Below are 21,195 nucleotides of genomic sequence, written 5' to 3'. Positions count from 1 at the left end.
AATTTTTAAAATGAAATCACTCGTCTAAGCTTTAAAGAGTGAAAACTACAAACAGCAAGCATAAAAGGAAAGGAAAGATGTACTGGGATGCACAAGCATCATGTACTATGCCACCTGCATGGCTTTGCTCGCCCTAGAAAACTAAGGAAGCGAGTGGCTGCATAATAACTTGTGGGCAAACTGGCAGGAAGAGGAAGCATATTTACAAAAGGCACTGAGATTATTTGATAAACACCACCGAGTTATTTCAAGTTTAGTGTAAAGCTTTATACCTGTGGTATACTTTGCAACATCTTGAATTTTGCCAACTGGGTAGTTATTTTCAAAGGAGTAGAGGTTGAATGGCTTCGGAAGGAGGTTCAACTGTTTCCATATGTGATGATTAGGCGTTGTCCACCTACCAGCAACAACATCATAATCCCTTTGCCCCAGGTGCACTAATTTAGTAAGCAAATCATAGAGTCCTCCATGGAAACCAATGATGACCTGAAAGTCAGGGTAAGTGTCATGGTAGATATCCCCATAAGGCGTGTACAATATCTCTTTTATCACCTGACCTCGGCTGCTGAACACAGCCAGTGGCGTGCCAGTATTATCACAGGCTACGTAATATTCTTCACCACTGCTTAGCTCCATGGCAATGAGGTGACCTTGGAGATCGTAATATAGGGATGTGATCTCTGAGCTCGTGTGGTTGTACAAATGAGTAACTCTTATGGGATTCGCAAGGTCTGCATAAAAGAACTGAAGGTGCTGCCCTAGGCTGGACTTACTGGCGACACGTCGCCCAAGCCCATCATAGTAATACTGCACAGTCCAGCCCGAAGCCTTATTATAGGCTTTCTGCAGCAGACCGTTAGAATTATATTCAAATATGTCATTTCCCCTCTGCCTCAGAAAGCCATCTTCATCCATCTTATACTGAATTTCTCCCAGTCTGGTGATGCGGTCTCGGAGGTCATATCGGAGAGGAGTAAGACGAGCACTATTTCCATGGCTTAAGAGGTTGATGTTTCCATTCAGATCATAACTATAACGCCACTGGGTTTTGTCATTGACGGAAACAGTCTGCAGTTGCCCATCAGCATCGTATTCATAGAAGTATCTTGTTATGTTGGCATCCACTCCCACTCTTATATCACATATTACCATGCGCCCCATATTATCATACTGAATAGTCATCCAGTAGGCAATTGCCTTTAGGATTTCGTATTGGACTTCAATAACTTGTCCGTTGGCGCTGAAGATCTTGGTGTGCTTCATCACTGTAGTAGTTATGACCTGATTTAAATCGTAATTAATTACACTGAATTTTCCAAACTGCTCTGTTCTACCAGAAACATCAACATATCGGTAGAGGTCTATGGGCAAAGGGGTTTCATTGATCACAGCTTGCATGCTGGTGACGCGGAAGTTGTTGTAGCTGTAGTCAAACCGAGCATTCACCAGGCCTTCTTCACTGAATCTGAAGATCTGGCGTCCAATAAGAGGTCCTGAGGAATCAAAACAAAAATAATGAGACCAGAGCTAGATGTGTAATGTTGAACAATCAGAAAGGTTATTTTCCTTAGTAGTGATGCTTTTACATTGGAAATAAGACACTAGAGGTTGACCTCTCTGCCTGGGCGTATCACTTCATAGATATGTGCTCCCACAGTTGTGGTCATTAAATATGAAAAAAATACTGTATGTTATAGCTATAGAATAATTTAATTATAGGGCCTATGTAAGTAATAACCCATCCAGTAGCTTGAGGTGATGAAACTGATGTTATAAACATGCTTTCTTGTTATAATCACTGATAACAATACTTTTAATTCATTTAACCCATGCTAAGAATCAGCAGGTCAGATTTCCACAGAGTCCAGCGTTAAAGTAACAGAAATTGGATATTTTACAAGCTCAAGGGATGAAATATATTCAAAAGTTCTGAGTTTTGAACATATTTTGCCACCAGCTGAGGCTTGCAGAGGCCATGTGGGGCTTGAGCTCGTTTCAATGAGGCTCAAATCTTGCAGCTGCATCTTTGGGACGACTTGGTGGTGCGTTAGGAATGAGCACACGGTTAGACTAGGTTCTCTGATCTTAACTTTTCTGAAAGCCGAGACAGGGACAAAGAAATGTGTGGTGGTTTCCCAAGAAATCACCTTTCACGCAGCCTATAATAGGTTCTTAATTTTCAAAGGAAGGTAATTTACAAGTAAAGGGAACGTGTATTGGATTGAATGTCTACAGGTTAATGATTCTATTTCACACTGTGGCCAGCAAACATTTCATAAGAAAATACGGATAATGGCTGTACACATTACCACCCTTTCACAACAAACCTGTTTGCCTATATCTGATTGTGCAGATGAAGCCATCATGCATCAGGTGTATTGTCTTAATCACTCCAGAAGACTCTTCATAGGTTAATGTGACCTGAGTGGTATCATAGAGAATCTCGGACAGCCTTGCTTGCTTGGTATACTTATATAACACTCTGCGCCCTGTTCCCAGATGCAGGGTCTGTAGCAGTCGGCCATCTCGACTGTAGTCTTGGAGAAAAGAAGTGCTGCTGTCTGGTGGGGTGTAGATGTTCCGGTAGTAGCCCACCGAAAGCATGGTTTGTAAGCTGTGGCGCACCATACTAGGCATGGTGACCGAGAGCAGACAGTCTGACTGGTCATACTCAAAGATGTAACGCCTCTGGCTATGTAAGAGAAGCATCACAGACTGAAACGAGACAAAGGCAAGAGGGCATATTATGCACCACCTAAGTTGAGGAGAATAAAGAAACACATTCATCCATTCAACACAGATTTATCAAGCACTTACTATGAGCCAGGCACTGCGGTGGACCCTAGTGGATATAGTAGTGGGCAATCATGGTGTCTATCCTCATAGAGCTTACAGTTTAATGGAGGAAGAAGACAAGCAACCAGGCAATTACAATATAGTATGAAATGTGTTATGACAGAGGAAGGAAAGGGTGCTTAGTGGAGGAAGAATAACTAACCCAGACTTAAGAGTTGAGAAAAGGCTTCCGGGAGGAAGTGACTTCTGAGTTGAGACCTAAAGAATGACCAGGGCTCGGCCAGGCGAAGCCAAGGAATTGGTGGGCTCAGGATAGGGAGAGAGTACTCCTGACAGGGGCCCAGCATTGTGAGGGGCTGGATAAGAGAGATGGTTTTGCAGAGAAGGAGAGCAATTTCGCGTGGCCAGAGCATGGGTGTGCCGGAGTGGCGGGTGGTGGTGAATGGCAAGAGACAAGACCAGTTAAGTAGGCTGGGTCCAGATCATGCTGGGCTTTCTAAGCCATGTTACAGAAGCTGGAGTTAAACATGTTGGCCACAGGAACCAGTGAAATCAAGGCGAAGGGTGGGGTGTTTGCAGAGCTGGGAGAGGCAACCAGGTTAATATTTCAGAAAGGTTACTGTTTGTGAAGCATCCATGTGGAGATGGATTGGAGGGAGGTAAATGGAGGCAGAGCACGTCACATAGTGAGTTATGGTCACCAAAAAGTATTTATTGACTTCACATAGTCATAAATGTCTTCCTCAAAAGTTGTATATAAGATGTTATTATTATTGCTTTGCAATTCATGTTGTATTTGTCTTTTTTATTTGAGTACAGTTGACATTTTAAAAAAAATTTATTTTTAAGTAATCTCTACATCCAACGTGGGTCTCGAACTTACAACCCTGAGATCAAGAGTTGCAAGTTCTACTGACTGAACCGGCCAGGAGTCCCTGTAGTTGACATTTTAAAAATATTTGAGTGCAGTTGACAAGCAATTCCTATTTTAAACTATATTAGGGGAACATGCCATCAGAAGTGAAGAATTATCTGGATATGCAACCCTTTTCCTTCACTGATCCGTATTTCAGAAGCAGTTACTTGCTGAGGTATAATGCCTCGCATGTAATTAAGTATTTCAGAGATATTGGTTTTACCTTATTTTAATTTTAAATACAAACATAAAAGGAGCACTGTTTTACAGAGGACTCAATCCTATTTCTAACTGAAAAGCATTTCAATCTCATCTTTTAATGAAAATTAAAAAAAAAATGCTCAGCCCTGGAGATTCTCATGTAACACTCTAAGGATGCTTTTCCTCTCCTGATCAAGCAAAAGGATTTAGTTGAGCTTTATTTTCTAAAGTTTGTGTCATGTAAATAATAGGTATCTTTTCATTTTCTAAACATAAATTACATCAATATTTCGGGATATGAATTGCATAAGCACATATAATGTACACTTAAACCTTCGAAACATGAAATTAGATTCTAATATTAAATGTATTTCTTGAAACTGCATATCCTCCCTGCCCTTCTGCGAATTATTGATTTGGAATCGCATGTCAGTACTGTGAAGTGAAAGTCAGCAGTTATTTGCTCCTTTGTTCATCCTGTTTTTCCCCACCAAGTACTCTGCCTTGCGGGTACAGAGCTGCGTGCAGAAACCCCAGCATCACCTCATCACCTGTGGACAACGTGCAGCTCCAAAAACCCCACTGAACAGAGGCAGGAGACTGGGCATTTCTGTATGGGCATGAAGATGTGAAGGGAAAACCACGTCCTTGACCGAGGCAGAACCCACAGACCCTGGGGAGAGCTGGCGGAAGATGCCTTTGCACTACCCTATGCTCCAAGTCTGATTTCTCAGCTCCTTTCCACTCTCTTCTGTCAGTTTGCCATGAACAAATGACATCTGTCACCTGCGATGCGGGCCAGGGACAATCACCATATGGCTCCCACGCGTTATCTCGTACCAGCCTGCCGGGGCCGTGCCTTTTCCAGTCACTGTATGTGCCTTGCCAAACATTTATAGCACATCGCCATTGTGCTGCAGTAAACCACTGCCTGACCCCGTTCCTAGGCTGGTGCTGATGCTGTGCTCTCTCAAAAGCTCCCTGGTCTGTTTTAAAGCTTTCTGCCAGGGGCAAGAATGCGGATGACGCGATTAGAAATCTCGTGAATGTAACTGTGGTGTTGCCAGAATACCATTTATCTCTCACTTGGCTGCCTTTTCACTTTGGGCGGGCATTATTATCAGTGTGTTCAAAAACAATGCCTATGAGTCCATCCAGGGCCCACAGTGCTGCTACAACAGATAAAAGGTCATTTTTTAGGAGTCCAAACAACAGAGTGGGAGACTTTGTATTTTTTTTTAATTGATTGTGAGACTCAAAAAGAAAGCATTGTAAAGAAGAAAGAAAGAACAAGCACGTATATTCATTTGAACAAGACTAGAAAGGAGAGATGGTAGAAATTTGAAAAGTTAAGGCACTTGAATGACCACCAGATGGCAGTGTGGGGCCACCTGGAAGCTCAAGCTACAGCGCATTGCATCCCCGGAGGCAGCCTTTGAAAATTTCAGCCCCAAAGAGGCAATTTTGTGTAAATGTATCAGGCTAAAGCATCTTATTAAATGATTATAAAATATTTTTAAATGTATTTAAAAATGAAGTCCTTAAGAACGATTTTAGAACCACAAGATTTACATTTACTGTAATACAAAATTTTAGCTCCACAAGTCTTCAAAATATAATTAACTCAGAGAAGTCTCATAAATCAAGATAGAGAATTAATGACCACATAGAGAAAATTTAAGAAACAATAATTGATTTTTTTAATAGAGAAGAGATCCTTTAAGCAACCGCAGCTATTACCCAAATAATTATTTTTCTCCTAATGGCTGGAGACCATTGTGCAGGAAAATGATACATGTAGCTTTCACCTGCTCTAGCAGAAGTCACAGAATTTTGACAAAATTTCTGCACGTTAAGGTGAACTATCTGTTGTTGTTTTTAATATATGATGGTATAGGGGTATCAAAGTAAATTTACAGAGATAACACCGGATGGATTTGGAGGTATAAAATGAGGCATACGTTTTTCAGCTTGAGAAACCTTACTTTAAAATATACTATGGGAGCCTGTCTCTTTGTCTTTGCTCTAACCCACACATAGTGAAAGAACGTGCCCGCAAAGGCCATGTCAAAGAGAGGACGGAAAAGAGCACAAGAAGACACAGAACCTCATCATCTCACTGGAAAAGCTATGTGAAAATTGGATTTTGGTAAAATTCAATATGCATCTCCCCTCTTTGTTTTTTCTAGACTCACAACCTCAAAAATGCTTTAATTTTCTTCTTTTTTTTTTTTCCTTCCTTCATTTTCCTTCTTCCTTTCCTTCCTTCTGTTTTTCCTTGTTTGAATTTACCTACCAGCAGCAGCAAGTACACGGCGTTTGTTCTGGACTTAAAAAGAAATGCTATAATGCAAATGGAAAGGAACTAACTTTTATCGGAAGATGTGCTGGGCACTTTATATTAAATTATTTCATTTAATAATCACATCTCTTCAGTGAATTCATTGTTATTAATGGTAATTATAATGTTAATAATCTCAGGATAAATGATTTTTGGAAAGTAAAGAACGATTCCAAAACTGTGGGTATTGCACGTTCTGAGTTTTCTATAATAGGATTGTTTAAGCCAGGAGCTACCTTTAATTAGAGAGCAAATTAAACGTGAACTCAAGAAAGGGACAAAAGTCCACTAAAAGGCACAAGTGAATAGCGCTTGTCTCGCTGGTCAGTAAACTAGTCTCTGGAAGTCACAGGGCATCTCTTGATACGTGATACATCGGTCAGGTCTTTCTGTCCACTGCAGGATAGAGTTCTTTTTTTGTTTTGTTTTGTTTTTAAAGAGTTATTGCCAACTAAATTTCTGTAGCAGAGAGAACTTAAGTGATGTTTCTTCCTCACTATTCTTTGCAGAGGAACGTTCGATGAAATCATCAGCTAATTCAGAAAAGAGAAACAATAAAATTGGTTCCTTGGTGTCAAAGAGGCTACGTGCAGGGCTAAACATTAGGTGTTCAGTAGGCTTTTTTTGTTTCTATATGGACAACATAACGGAAAAGTCTTAGAGATTCAGATGCAACTGTCTACAGGCAGTTAGAGCTCAGTTGGCAAACCACAGCGCTAATGAAGTCGGGGTTAGGAGTCGAACCCATGCACACTCCTAGGGAGTGGTGGCTACGGTACTAGCCACATGCATGACCCGTGGAAGGGTCAGTGCAAACGCATCCTCATTCCTCAAAAAACAAATAAGCTTATAATAAGTTTATTTATTTTTGAGAATGAGAGAGAGAGAATGAGAGAGAGAGAGAGAGAACAAGCAGGGGAGGGGCAGAGACAAGGAGAGACAGAATCCCAAGCAGGCTTCATACTGTCAGCGCAGAGCCCAATGTGGGGCTCGAACCCACGAACTGAGAGATCATGACCTGAGCAGAGATCAAGAGTTGGATGCTTAACCGACTGAGCCACCCAGGTGCCCCTGGCATCTTTTTTTTTTCATATGAAGGGTATCACTCCATGCATTTCCCATGTAATGGGATTCATTTAACTTTGTACCAAGTTTAGCGCTTTGTGGGACATGAGCCATAGGATTTTCCAAATCATTGTTTCCAAAATTTAAGAGGAAAGAGCTACTCTGTAAGATTCAGATGTTCCCCGTGTAGAGTACAGATTGTAGATCTGATCTATTTCTTCAGCAGAGAAGGGGTGGATAAAGCAGAGGACTCCCTTCTTTACCCTGGCTCCAAAGTGGAATTCTGTTTTATCTCCTAGGCATTTCCAATTTGGCAAATTCTCTAGCTTCTGGGAGGTAGTTATAGTTTTATAGTGACATATAACCACTGGTACACTTTCTTCCTCCCAAACTTTGGGGAGTGTATCCGAAAGGCTTGGCATTATTTGAGGTGAACAGTGAAATTCTCTCATGTGAGCTATGGGCTCCTATGACTTCTGTAAGAACATTTAGGGGTTAACTTGCCCTGATTACTCTTAAATCCTCAAGGAAAAGAATTTTTCAATTTTCCCAGAAATTAATTCAGGACTGATGAATCCAGTTGAATGGATAGATTTGGGAAACAAAAGACACCATCTTAGGACATCAGAAATTGAGATGGAGGATAGAAATCAATTTCTCTTTTTGTTCTCTACTGCTGATCTGGCCAGAAACCATTTTGCCATGTGGGGGCTGTCTGATAAATGGTTCCGGTGGTGGGATTAAAATCCTTGTCTATTTCCGCCAGACGGGAGGCCCCCGGGCTCCCATTACGGGTGCTGTTGGAGATTCACTGTACACAAAGGAGTATTACCAATGAGGCCCCACTGCCACCATTTGCTCAGACTGATTACTTGTGAAAATTAGTCCCGAAATGTATACTCCTAAACCTTCACCGATTATCCTAACAAAATCAGAGTTCTTTATCCTCTGTGTAAGAGGCTCTTCTCCAGAGCTGAAATACATTAACACACAATTTTATAATTTTCCACCTATTTTACCTCAGTATGAGCTTTCATAATAATGAAGATACCTCTTCAAGAGCAGTAGCAAATATGCTCAAATAAGGAGAAAGCTAAGCCATTATCCTGACTTCAGTCTGAAAGAGTGCCCGGCAGAATGTGGGGTTGGGGAAAGTTTTCAGCTGAAAAACAGCATCTCTTTAAACATTCCTTTTGTTGTTATTGTTACTTGTACAGAGACGAACAGCCAGAACAGAGTTTTCTCCTGTGCATCTCTTCACCAAGATCGGTAACTAGGGCCATTTGCAATATTCTCACCAGGAAACTCAGAACTAGTTCCTTTTCCTTACATACTTACCTTTTCCAGGTAGGTATAGCTCCAAATTTTCCCATCAGCCCAAGTTCTTGAAATTATTTTTCCACTCTGGTCATATTCCATTTTTTCATTCCACGTCCCTCTTTGAATAAACGTCACCAGTCCGGAAGGTGAGTATGTGATGTTCACTTCATTGTATCTGCTTACAGGAGACCACAGAATAGGTCGTCCCGTCTGATCGTAAAGAATTCGAAGGGTGAATTTCCGGTGGTCATCATAGATCTTTCCCGTGCGAGTTATATGATCAAAATCTATGGAGAGCAGGTTTCGGTTATGGGCCTAGAAAACAGATATAAGATAACGTTTACGCACTGCTTTGGTTCCTCTCATCAAGTGCGTTCACAATCGTGAAGCCACCACCTTACATCCACCTTGAGCTAAAGATCAAAGACACTGGGGATGGGGAGGAGGGAAGGCCAGTTATGGTAGGTTTTCAGGCAGAGCTCAGTAACCCAGGTTATGGTTTTTATGCAGATTAATTCTTCACCTTTTTCACTGATAAGAGTTTGTAGAGATTTAGGGCCATCTTCCTCTTCATGGTACAGAGAGGGAGATGCCCGTACCATGGAGATTTCCCTTACAGACATCAAATGCTGCTTCCAAAAGGGTAACTTCTACTCGGTTTTCAGAGCTTCTCCTGTATCTGCTGTTTCTTGAATCAGTAAAATAACCTTTATGCCAAAAAGGCATATTTTAGCATGGCAAATTCTGCTGTCCTTCAAATGAAAATGGAGAGACTTTGACAAGTGTCCACGGCAGTGGTCCCGTGGGTCAGCCATGATCAGCCATGTAATTAGCTGCTTGTCTGTGTACAAAGTCATTCCTGCTATCAGGGGCTTAGTTTTTTTTTTTTTTTTTCTGTGAAATGGGAGTGATATCACCACTTCATACCACAGAGTTGGGCTAGGACTTAAATAAGACTACATATACAGGTACCTGGTGAAATGTAAAACTATTACTTCGTAATTGTTATTTTAAAAATATAATGATTACTTTTCTCATTTAGGTTAGGCTTTTGAATGGGCCCGTGTGTCAGATTCCAAGGTGATTGTAGTTTGGTGTGCTAGATTTATATCTGTAGGAATTGCTGGGGTGCCTGGGTGGCTCAGTCGGTTAAGCGTCCGACTTCGGCTCAGGTCATGATCTCACGGTTCGTGGGTTCCAGCCCCATGTCGGGCTCTGTGCTGACAGCTAGCTCAGAGCCTGGAGCCTGTTTCAGAGTCTGTATCTCCCCCTCTCTCTGACCCTCCTGTGCTCATGCTGTCTCTCTCTCTCTCTCAGAAATAAAAAAAAATAGATCTTTAGGAATTGCAGTGTGATCTGGAACAGAATGTTAAATGCCTGGCTAATGACGAAGAGACAAACCTACAATAGGGCTTGACTACGTTAATCATGGTTGAACTAAGCTGATTCACTCACTACTCAGCTAAACTTTATGTTCATTTTTAGCTTTTGTGGTCAAGGTTCCCTTTAAATACCTGAAAGCTATGTAGTGTGCCCCCAGAAAAATGCACACACACGTACAGGAATGTTTTAAATGAACTCTCAAGGAAACCCATTCGTGAAACCTCTACAGGCCTACAGGTCTCAAGAGTCCAATTTTCAAATCTCAGGTCAGAATGAGATTTTTAAAAAGTTCTTATTTAAAATTATTCACTTTTGTTTTTTGAGATACAATTGACATATAACATTATATTAGTTTCAGGTGTACAACACAATGACTCAATACTTGTATATATTGTGAAATGATCACCACAATAAGTCTCACTTGCACCCATCTCCACACATAGTTACGTGGTTTCTTTCTTGTGACGAGAACTTTTAAGATCTACTCTCTCAGTCGCTTTCAAATGTATGATACAGTCTTATTAACTGTAGTCACTGTGTTGTACATGACATCCCCAGGACTTATTTATAACAAGAAGTTTGTTACTTTTTTTTTTTAATTTTTTAAATGTTTTTTATTTATTTCTAGGAGAGAGAGAGACAGCGTGAGCAGGGGAGGGTCAGAGAGAGAGGGAGTCACAGACTCTGAAACAGGCTCCAGGCTCTGAGCTGGCAGTCAGCACAGAGCCCGANGGGAGGGTCAGAGAGAGAGGGAGTCACAGACTCTGAAACAGGCTCCAGGCTCTGTGCTGGCAGTCAGCACAGAGCCCGACGCGGGGCTCGAACCCACGAACCGCGAGATCCTGACCTAAGCGAAAGTCGGACGTTTAACCGACTAAGCCACCCAGGCGCCCCGATGCCTGTTTAATTATTACACCAGCCAAAGAACTTAGAAGAGTGGAAGGAGATTGTTTTTCTCCCCAGCATACTCTTCCTCCAGTCTACACCAATTCTTGGGTTGGAAAAGAGAGGGCAAAGAAAGGGTTGAAATTTGGTAATGGCCCCAGTTTCAAAGGAAGGCCTCTTTGGACAGGTTGTGCATTGAACGGGACCTCTGAGTTTGGCAAGTGATGAGTTGTATGTTGAGGTAAGAAAGCTGGACTTGGTAAATATTTCCCATAGGGGAAGAAGTATCTATGCTTTCGTTCATCCTCTGGTTGCCCTTACATTTCTTTCAGCTTTGCTAAGGAGAAATAAGGAGAAGGGCTTGCTTTTTGTTCCTACTTGGACCAGAAGGGAAAGAGGGCAGTAAGTGCCCCAGGGAGCCATGGATTGTGTTTCCAGCAGAGATCAAAGTGCTTGAAAGGGTAGGTACAGGCAGAAGCTCCAAAGAAAAGTGTCCTTTGCCTTTACTCAGAGACTTTCTTCCTCCTTCCTAGGAATTTATGTTTTAATTGCTTAAGTGAAAGTCTTTTCAACCCTTCCGACTCAAGACTCATTCAATTAGCAGGATAAAGATATATTAAGTTGACCTATAGGCAGCTTGTTGATATTTGACTGTTTTTGGCCTACAAAAAGGGCAACTTGCTATGGCTCAACGGAATATATATATATTCCATACATATAAAACACACAAAAATGTGTTGAACTCTAAGCTATGATTATGGCAATTGATTTCCTTTCTTCTCCAGGGAAGAGAAGGCTGAATTTTCAAGGATGCTGTCTAGCATTTCAGCTCACAATGCGACTGAACTAACCTGTTAATCTTTGCTGAAAAAGTCGGAAGGTGAATAAGGGACATGGGCCAAGTAATCACATCACAGTTTGGGAGATGCACTGCGTTTAATTTCTATGAATGGATGAGAATGGATAGAAAAGTCACAGGTTTTAAATTAGGACATGCTACTCTGCACTCACTGGTTTTAAGTTAATTAGTACTTGATTTTTAGAAATCAATGGCGACAATGCTGCAGATTTTATTTGTTATTGATAATTGCGAGGCTGACCATCAAAACCGTACTTAGGCTTGCTTTCATTTCATAGATTTGCCTAGAAACGAACAGGGCTTGTATTTTGTGTTAGCATCAGCTGCTACTATTCCATCTGGAGTTTCCATTTATCTCTTTTCTTTATTTTTTTTTTACTCACAAGATCCTCTTCTTACTTCGCCAGCCCACAGAGTCTTAGTGCTAGTAGAGATCTTGGGATGTGGGCTGTTGAGTTGACCCGTCTGGGTTCAAATCCTGGTATTGCCACTTACTATCTATGTGTGACCTCACTGTGCCTGTTTCTTAATCTGTAAAATGGGAATGATAATAATAGACCCCACCTGATAGTGTCATGAGTACTAAGTGAATTAACATATAGCAATACATATAGTAAGACCTCAGTGGATGTTAGCTGCTGTAATTATGATCAATTGTGATAATGTCACTAATGATAGAGACTGCACAGCCCATATCCCTCATTTCATAGCTGGGAAAAAGGGTGCAATATTATGGGCATACCAGTTCTTCCTCAAAATCTTATTCATTCTGCTCACCTGACTTCTGCCATATCATTGAAGTTAGATGCTTTGTGCATTATATTAATTTGCTCTAGTTTATTTTTTTAAAAATGTTTTATTTATTTCTAGGAGAGAGAGAGAGAGCATGAGCAGGGGAGGGTCAGAGAGAGAGGGAGTCACAGACTCTGAAACAGGCTCCAGGCTCTGAGCTGGCAGTCAGCACAGAGCCCGACGCGGGGCTCGAACCCACGAACCGCGAGATCATGACCTGAGCGAAAGTCGGACGCTTAACCGACTAAGCCACCCGGGCGCCCCAAGAAGTTTGTACTTTTGATCACCTGCATCCATTTCCCTTCCTGTCCCCCACCCCCTGCCCCACAACCACCGATTTATTCTCTGAATCTGAGTTCAGGCGTTTTTAAGATTCCACGTGTAAGTCAGTTTTTACCTTAGTGGCCAGATAACTGTGAGAGGGAGGAGAATATGCCACCCAAAATGTGCCACTTTGGCACGTGTATCATTTTGAGCTGAAGTCAGTGAAGCCCTAGCAGGTTCAAGAAAAACTTTGACCTCTTCCTTAACTACCTACAAGAATTCAGTTAGATAGGGGGCCTGGTTCAGGAAGAGAGCTATTACCCGAGATTACTTTTTATCGGAATGACCTATCTGTATGGCAGGACAAACATCTAATTACTAAACATCTGCTCTTATTCTCTTCCTCATCCTGTGAATTACCCTCCTCCCCGCTAGAGCCCCAGGCCCCTCTCTCATTCCTTAGTTCTGGATGGCCTAGAAGCTTCATATTGCCTGACTGTCTTCGAGCCTCTTGGGTTTTTGTGGGGCTTCTAAGTGCAAAATTAAATTGGTTTTTCTCTTACTAATCTGTCTTACATGAATTTTATTAGACCAACCAAAGGATCTAGAGAGGAAGAAGGGAAAAATTTCCCGCCCCTACAACTGCAAAGCCAACATTCTCTAAGTCCAGTCTTCCCTTGATCACTTTGGTTTTCAAAATAACTTCTTCAAACCCCTCCCTGTGCCCAGCACAGACTCAGTGCTCTGTCTCTCTTCCTCTCTCAAAAATAAATAAAAACAATTAAAGGAAAAAAAAAAGACTTCTGATGCAACATGAGTTATTACATCATAGCACCCAAAACTTCTACAAATTTATATTCCCCTTTAGTAGTTGTCGGGGGAGGCCCATCTTATTCCATCCTTACCATCGTAAAGTGTTAGCCTTGTTAACTTTTCTCAGGATGACAGTGGGAAAATGATATGTTACTGTGGTTTAAATTTGCATTTATTTGATTAAGTAGTGAGGTTGAGCCTTTTTTTAATGTTTATTGGCCACGTGTATGTCTTCTACGAACTGTCTACTCGTGAGGTTTGTCCTTTTACTACTGAGGTGTGGCATTTTGCTTTAAAACATCTCTTTTGGTTTAGTTTCTTCATCAGCCAGCCGGGGCTAATAATATTTGCCCATCATTTTGAGCTTCTGCAAACAAACAAATAACAAACAAACAAAAAAATAGGACCTATCAAATGTTCCACGCCATGAATTCTACCCAGAAGACGAGAGATGATATACTTAAATTATTTGAGAGGAAGTGCTGCCCGTCTCAGGGGTAGGTTTAATTCAGGGAATAGAGCCACACACAGATTGGGAATCATGACTCTTTAAACCATCTGTAGCCAATGTGCGCAGTGCCGTAGTGCATAAATATATAGTAACCCGCTGTTATTCCCTAAAAGGTGATAGTGAAGCAGATATTTTCTGTCTTTGGATACACAGGGCTTGGAAATCTACACGGAACCAGGTGTTCTTTCTTCAACTACCTTTCCTGTGGTTTTATAGCCACATATCTCCAACTGTAATACCGCTCATTTACAATAGCTGTAAAATATCCATGTACTCCCAGAGACGGTTGTAACTGTTACAATTTATGTTATAATGATAGTTAAAGAGCCAAAGTAACAAGTGATTTCCAGTTCAACTAAATTTGTGGTTTTATTTGTCTGATAAAAATTAAGTTTACTACTCAAGAACACATTTCTTAATAAAGTCATTACCGTTACACAAGCAAGAACCACTGGTAAGTGGTACAAAGCAGAGGAAGATGGCCCAGTGTTCTTTCTCTGCCTGTCAATACATCGGCAACCATGCTTCTCTTCTTCTGGATAATGTGCTCTGATATTCGGATGCTGCCAGAAAACCAGTTTCAAAGGTTTGGCAGGTGTGATACTGTGATTTGTTAAGAAATATATATTTGGTCTTCCCCCCAGTTCCTGGCACAAAGCTCCTAAAACCCTTGGAATGGCCTCTGGGAAGAGTGGTAAAGCTGAGTTTTGTTGTGTTAATGAAGTGACTTTTGGAAGGCCCTTGGGTAACCTAAGAATGCGGGCTGGTTGCCAGGGACACCAACCCTCTGCTTAGAGGGTTGGTACTTTGACTACCTCCCTCCAAACCTCTGGAGAACAGGGGAGTGGCTGGAGGTTGAATCAATTGCCAATAGACAATGACTTAATCAATCTTTCCTAAATAATGACGTCTCCGTAAAAACTCCAAGGAGGGATGCTTGGGTGGCTCAGTTGGTTGAGCGTCTGACTCTGGATTTAATTTCAGGTCATGATCCCGGGGTCATGGGATTGGGTTCCATGTGGGGCTCTGTGCTGAGTGTGGAGCCTGCTTAAGATTCTCTCTCTCTCCCTCTGCCCCTCTCTCCTGCTCATGCTCACTCTCTCTCTCTCTCTTCCTCTCTCAAAACAAACAAACCCAAAGAACAGGTGTGCCAGCTTCTGGGCTGGTGAACAAGTACAGAAGCTCCACACCTTTGTCCCCTACCCTGCCCTCTGCATCTCTTCCATGCAGCTCTTCCTGAGTTCTGCCCTTGATAATAAACTGGTGATCTAGTAAGTCAAATGTTTCTAAGTTCTGTGAGCTGCTCTAGCAAATTAATTGAGCCCAAGGAAAGGGTTGTGGGAACCTCTGGTTTATAGCCAGTCCATCAAAAGCACCGGTAACAACTTGGATTTGGCGACTGACTGGCATCTAAGTAGTGGGCAGGGGGCAGTTTTGTAAGACTGAATCCTTAACCTGTGGAATCTGATGTTACCTCTTGGTAGATAGTGTCAGAATTAAATTGACTTGTAGAACAGCCAGCTGGTGTCCCAAGAATTGCTTGTTGGTGTCAGTTGACTCCACCTTCCACACTGGAATTGGGTCCAGGAACCCAAAAGAGAAGGTAATGTAAAATTCAGCTAGAGGTGAAAGGGGATGAAGGACTAGAAGGTGCCACAGAGTTCCCCTGAGTCTCCTGTGGAAACTAAGTGTGGGGAGGCTGGGAAGGAGTATGCTTTTCCGGGTGGGCTCTCCCACTGTCATCGTGGAGAGCTTATATGCTCCGGCGATTTTGGCAGGAATCCAAACTTAAGCTGATTGCCAATGACCGGTGGGGTCATGAGCAAAGCTGGGAAAGTTCCACGTTCATACAAACGCTAGTTTGCCTGAAAGACAATAATCGCCTTTGACCTAAGTGTGGACCATCCATCTTTATTTCCATGGGAAATAAATAATGAAATAAGAGATAATAAATAATGCATAAAATAATAAATAATACAAAAATTCTGCATGGGAGCAGAATTTTCCACCACAAAATATGCCTCTTTGGCATAAGGATTATTTTGGGCTGATTATGTTTAAGAAACAGACACAGGAAGCGATGCTCTTAAAAAACTGTGAAGTTGTCTATTTGCATCTTTAAGGGGAATTTCCATTTGTAAGGGTGTCTCCCTGTATCAGAAAGTGGGGAATGACTATACATCTAGAAACTCTTAGCAATGGAGAAGGTGAGGATTTAAAACTACATAAACCACACCCTTGTTTATTGTTGTTTTCCTGGCAACCTCCCATAACTGAGTCCTCATCTCCAGCATCTTTTGTCTATAGCTGGAGATGTTACTTAAGGTATTGGCTTCAGCTACTTGGAGATCTACTCAATTTTCCTGGGTCTGTCATGTACACAGGAGGTATACATGTCATTAAACTTATGTCTGTTTTCCTCCTACTCATCTGTTTTTATACCTGTTTAATTATTTTTTTAATGTTTTTTTAAATTTATTTCTAGGAGAGAGAGAGAGAGAGAGAGAGAGAGAGAGCGTGAGCAGGGGAGGGTCAGAGAGAGAGGGAGTCACAGACTCTGAAACAGGCTCCAGGCTCTGTGCTGGCAGTCAGCACAGAGCCCGACGCGGGGCTCGAACCCACGAACCGCGAGATCCTGACCTAAGCGAAAGTCGGACGTTTAACCGACTAAGCCACCCAGGCGCCCCGATGCCTGTTTAATTATTACACCAGCCAAAGAACTTAGAAGAGTGGAAGGAGATTGTTTTTCTCCCCAGCATACTCTTCCTCCAGTCTACACCAATTCTTGGGTTGGAAAAGAGAGGGCAAAGAAAGGGTTGAAATTTGGTAATGGCCCCAGTTTCAAAGGAAGGCCTCTTTGGACAGGTTGTGCATTGAACGGGACCTCTGAGTTTGGCAAGTGATGAGTTGTATGTTGAGGTAAGAAAGCTGGACTTGGTAAATATTTCCCATAGGGGAAGAAGTATCTATGCTTTCGTTCATCCTCTGGTTGCCCTTACATTTCTTTCAGCTTTGCTAAGGAGAAATAAGGAGAAGGGCTTGCTTTTTGTTCCTACTTGGACCAGAAGGGAAAGAGGGCAGTAAGTGCCCCAGGGAGCCATGGATTGTGTTTCCAGCAGAGATCAAAGTGCTTGAAAGGGTAGGTACAGGCAGAAGCTCCAAAGAAAAGTGTCCTTTGCCTTTACTCAGAGACTTTCTTCCTCCTTCCTAGGAATTTATGTTTTAATTGCTTAAGTGAAAGTCTTTTCAACCCTTCCGACTCAAGACTCATTCAATTAGCAGGATAAAGATATATTAAGTTGACCTATAGGCAGCTTGTTGATATTTGACTGTTTTTGGCCTACAAAAAGGGCAACTTGCTATGGCTCAACGGAATATATATATATTCCATACATATAAAACACACAAAAATGTGTTGAACTCTAAGCTATGATTATGGCAATTGATTTCCTTTCTTCTCCAGGGAAGAGAAGGCTGAATTTTCAAGGATGCTGTCTAGCATTTCAGCTCACAATGCGACTGAACTAACCTGTTAATCTTTGCTGAAAAAGTCGGAAGGTGAATAAGGGACATGGGCCAAGTAATCACATCACAGTTTGGGAGATGCACTGCGTTTAATTTCTATGAATGGATGAGAATGGATAGAAAAGTCACAGGTTTTAAATTAGGACATGCTACTCTGCACTCACTGGTTTTAAGTTAATTAGTACTTGATTTTTAGAAATCAATGGCGACAATGCTGCAGATTTTATTTGTTATTGATAATTGCGAGGCTGACCATCAAAACCGTACTTAGGCTTGCTTTCATTTCATAGATTTGCCTAGAAACGAACAGGGCTTGTATTTTGTGTTAGCATCAGCTGCTACTATTCCATCTGGAGTTTCCATTTATCTCTTTTCTTTATTTTTTTTTTACTCACAAGATCCTCTTCTTACTTCGCCAGCCCACAGAGTCTTAGTGCTAGTAGAGATCTTGGGATGTGGGCTGTTGAGTTGACCCGTCTGGGTTCAAATCCTGGTATTGCCACTTACTATCTATGTGTGACCTCACTGTGCCTGTTTCTTAATCTGTAAAATGGGAATGATAATAATAGACCCCACCTGATAGTGTCATGAGTACTAAGTGAATTAACATATAGCAATACATATAGTAAGACCTCAGTGGATGTTAGCTGCTGTAATTATGATCAATTGTGATAATGTCACTAATGATAGAGACTGCACAGCCCATATCCCTCATTTCATAGCTGGGAAAAAGGGTGCAATATTATGGGCATACCAGTTCTTCCTCAAAATCTTATTCATTCTGCTCACCTGACTTCTGCCATATCATTGAAGTTAGATGCTTTGTGCATTATATTAATTTGCTCTAGTTTATTTTTTTAAAAATGTTTTATTTATTTCTAGGAGAGAGAGAGAGAGCATGAGCAGGGGAGGGTCAGAGAGAGAGGGAGTCACAGACTCTGAAACAGGCTCCAGGCTCTGAGCTGGCAGTCAGCACAGAGCCCGACGCGGGGCTCGAACCCACGAACCGCGAGATCATGACCTGAGGCGAAAGTTGGATGCTTAACCGACTAAGCCACCCAGGCGCCCCTAATTTGCTCTAGTTTAAATGCCTTCCTGTTGGTGAAGCTATTTGTGTAAGCATACAACAGACGATGGCAATTTTTCATACCAAATCATTAATGCTTATATGCATGCAGAATAGTATGTGAAATGATACTTTCTTTCAAGTTCTCTTAGTGGAGTTGACTCGAGATTAACAAATATAGTAGCTTCTATGCTTGGAAGGCCCCCAAAATCCCCTGGCCCCCCAAAACCCAACTCGGCCCGGTTGCCTGGATGCCTGAAAGCTCCTGTCTCCAGGTGACTCCTTAGGGGTAGACGCACTGTCACTCGGGACTGAAAGAGACAGATATATTTCGAAAATAGAGGAACCTATCTGCAAGCAGGCTCCTTATCTGAATTTTCACCAAACGAATCCCTCCAGCAAACCTGGGGAGAAGGAAGTTAAAACAGCGTGAAGCAAACGTGAACTCCAACTCTGAGCAGCCTGTAGTGGAGTGCCCTGTCAGCAAAGGCATTTTCTGAGAAGGGAGGGAGATGCTGGAACCCTCTTGGCTGCTTCCCAAATTCCCCATCATTTGTCAGCCTGGGACCCTGTGTTGCATCTGGGCTTGTTTCCCCTTTTCAGAGCTCAGATTACGTATGAACATTCACATGTTGCAATTGTGAGGGTTTTAGATTAGTCTTTGCTTCATTTTGCTTGTAAACACATAATCATCTTGATTTTATGACTTTGGTTTGAAGTGCTAAGCTTCCTGGGCTTTTTTTCCCCCTTTTCATAAAGGAGGCTGTAGTGCTGGGGTTTTGCTGTAACCTCACATCTCAGTCTGCGAAATCTTGTGAGGAGCTCTGGGAGCCAGTGATGGCATAATCTCCCATAATGGCGTTAGTATCCAGGCATGTGGCGAGGTGCAGTCTGGGTGAAGTTCCCAGCCTGGTTCGCTGTGGGCAAATGTCCGATTCTTTTACAACTGCTTCCATTGTTCTCTGCACTCTAACTTCTCCATTGTCCAGGGAAATGTATTTATGGGGACAGGCTGATGCAGCAGATAAGATACATGGACGGGATGTAAAAGTGCTTTGCAAGGAAGATGATTCAAACACAACTCAGGTTGTTGGGGGGGGGGGGATGGATTTTTAAAGGAAATTTCAGGATGTTAATGTGACTTATGTCACTAAATGGAGTTGGTGCAGTATAGCCCAGAGGTAACAAAGCCCTTGCCTGGCCAGGGTGAGCTGGGTATCATATTTCCCGACAGTCGGCCTTGCTCACCTTGAGGGGACCCTGACTTTGTATGAAAAAAAAGCCCACCAATCACTGGAGAAGAGCAACCCCTGTTACGTTATCTCCAAGAGAAGTCTATCCTTGTCTGCTTTTTCTTTGAGCTAGAAGGTCTAGGGTGGACATAATAGGTAGCTTTTTGGAATGTCCATCATGTTACCAAATGGGCCTTTATATGAACCTGTCATTTTGTGCCTGAACAAGTAGTGTTTTCGGACGTGTTGCCTAAGCACGTTTACAAATTACAACCACACCTTCGTGTGGTTTTTCGAAGAGGAGTCCTATTTCCCACAGTACAGCAGGAGTTTCTATGTTGGATGACATATTGTGTCTCCAGAGCTCTGGCACCCCCACTTGCCCTCGCTCTGGAACGGCTGCTCCACCAGGAGAAATACATGATTCCGGTTAGATGAACGGGTAAAGAAGATGAGGTATATTCATATAATGGAATATTATGTGGCAATCAAAAAGAATGAAAGCTTGCCATTCACCACAGCATGGATGGAATCTCAGCGTATCGTGCTAAGGGAAATAAGTCAGCCAGAGAAAGACAGGTATCGTATGATTTCACTCATATGTGGAACTTGAGGAATTCAACAGATGAACATGGGGAAGGGAAGGACAAATAAGATAAAAACAGAGAGGGAGGCAAACCGTAAGAGGCTCTAATGACAAAGAACAAACTGTGGGTTGCTGGTGGGGGGTGGGTGGGAAGGAGGGCACCGGCTGGGACGAGCGCTGGGTGTCCTATATAAATGATGAGTCACTGGGTTCTACTTCTGAAACCAATACTACTCTGTATGTTAATTCACTTGACTTTAAATAAATGAATTTAAAAAAATGATTCAGTTTAAGGCCTCGAGGCCCTTGAGGGCATCGGAAAAGCTTGTTCTTTACATGTATGCTTACAAATGGGTCCCTGCATATCTGGCCCGGGAAGAGAAAACGTTCTGGCTCGTGCCATCAGCTTGCCCCTTGAAAAGCTACCAGAAGTGAAGGGGCACCATCTCTGAAATAATAAACTCAGCAGCGAAAGAGAATGTGCGTTGTCAAAATTGGATTCATACCTATGTTAAGAGAGCGTATATATTCCATTAAATCAGATTTGCCTAATCTGGGGGAAACCAAGGCAGCAGTATAAACAAAAACGCACCAGGATGGGGAGAGAAGGTAACAATTAGCCAGTGGAACGGCTTCCCTT

At 42.1% G+C, this 21,195-nt stretch overlaps 1 protein-coding gene across 3 annotated transcripts in view; it reads right to left on the bottom strand.

The window, feature by feature from the left end:
- The window catches only part of TENM1 (teneurin transmembrane protein 1), a 560,608-nt gene that overhangs the window by 6,990 nt on the left and 532,423 nt on the right, over positions 1-21,195 (bottom strand). For all 3 annotated transcript variants that reach the window (XM_039238819.1, XM_039238821.1, XM_039238820.1), the window contains 3 exons: positions 8,658-8,954; positions 2,328-2,715; positions 273-1,493 (listed from right to left, as the gene is read on the bottom strand). In XM_039238819.1, coding sequence (XP_039094750.1) covers positions 273-1,493; positions 2,328-2,715; positions 8,658-8,954 — 1,906 coding nt within the window. The remainder of the gene's footprint in view (positions 1-272; positions 1,494-2,327; positions 2,716-8,657; positions 8,955-21,195) is intronic.

The sequence above is a fragment of the Hyaena hyaena genome, unplaced genomic scaffold, assembly GCF_003009895.1.
Source record: "Hyaena hyaena isolate Hyena2069 unplaced genomic scaffold, ASM300989v1 scaffold_147, whole genome shotgun sequence".
Classification (NCBI taxonomy): domain Eukaryota; kingdom Metazoa; phylum Chordata; class Mammalia; order Carnivora; family Hyaenidae; genus Hyaena; species Hyaena hyaena.
The sequence above is the reverse complement of the archived record's forward strand: the minus strand, read 5'-3'. Positions and strand labels throughout refer to the sequence as shown.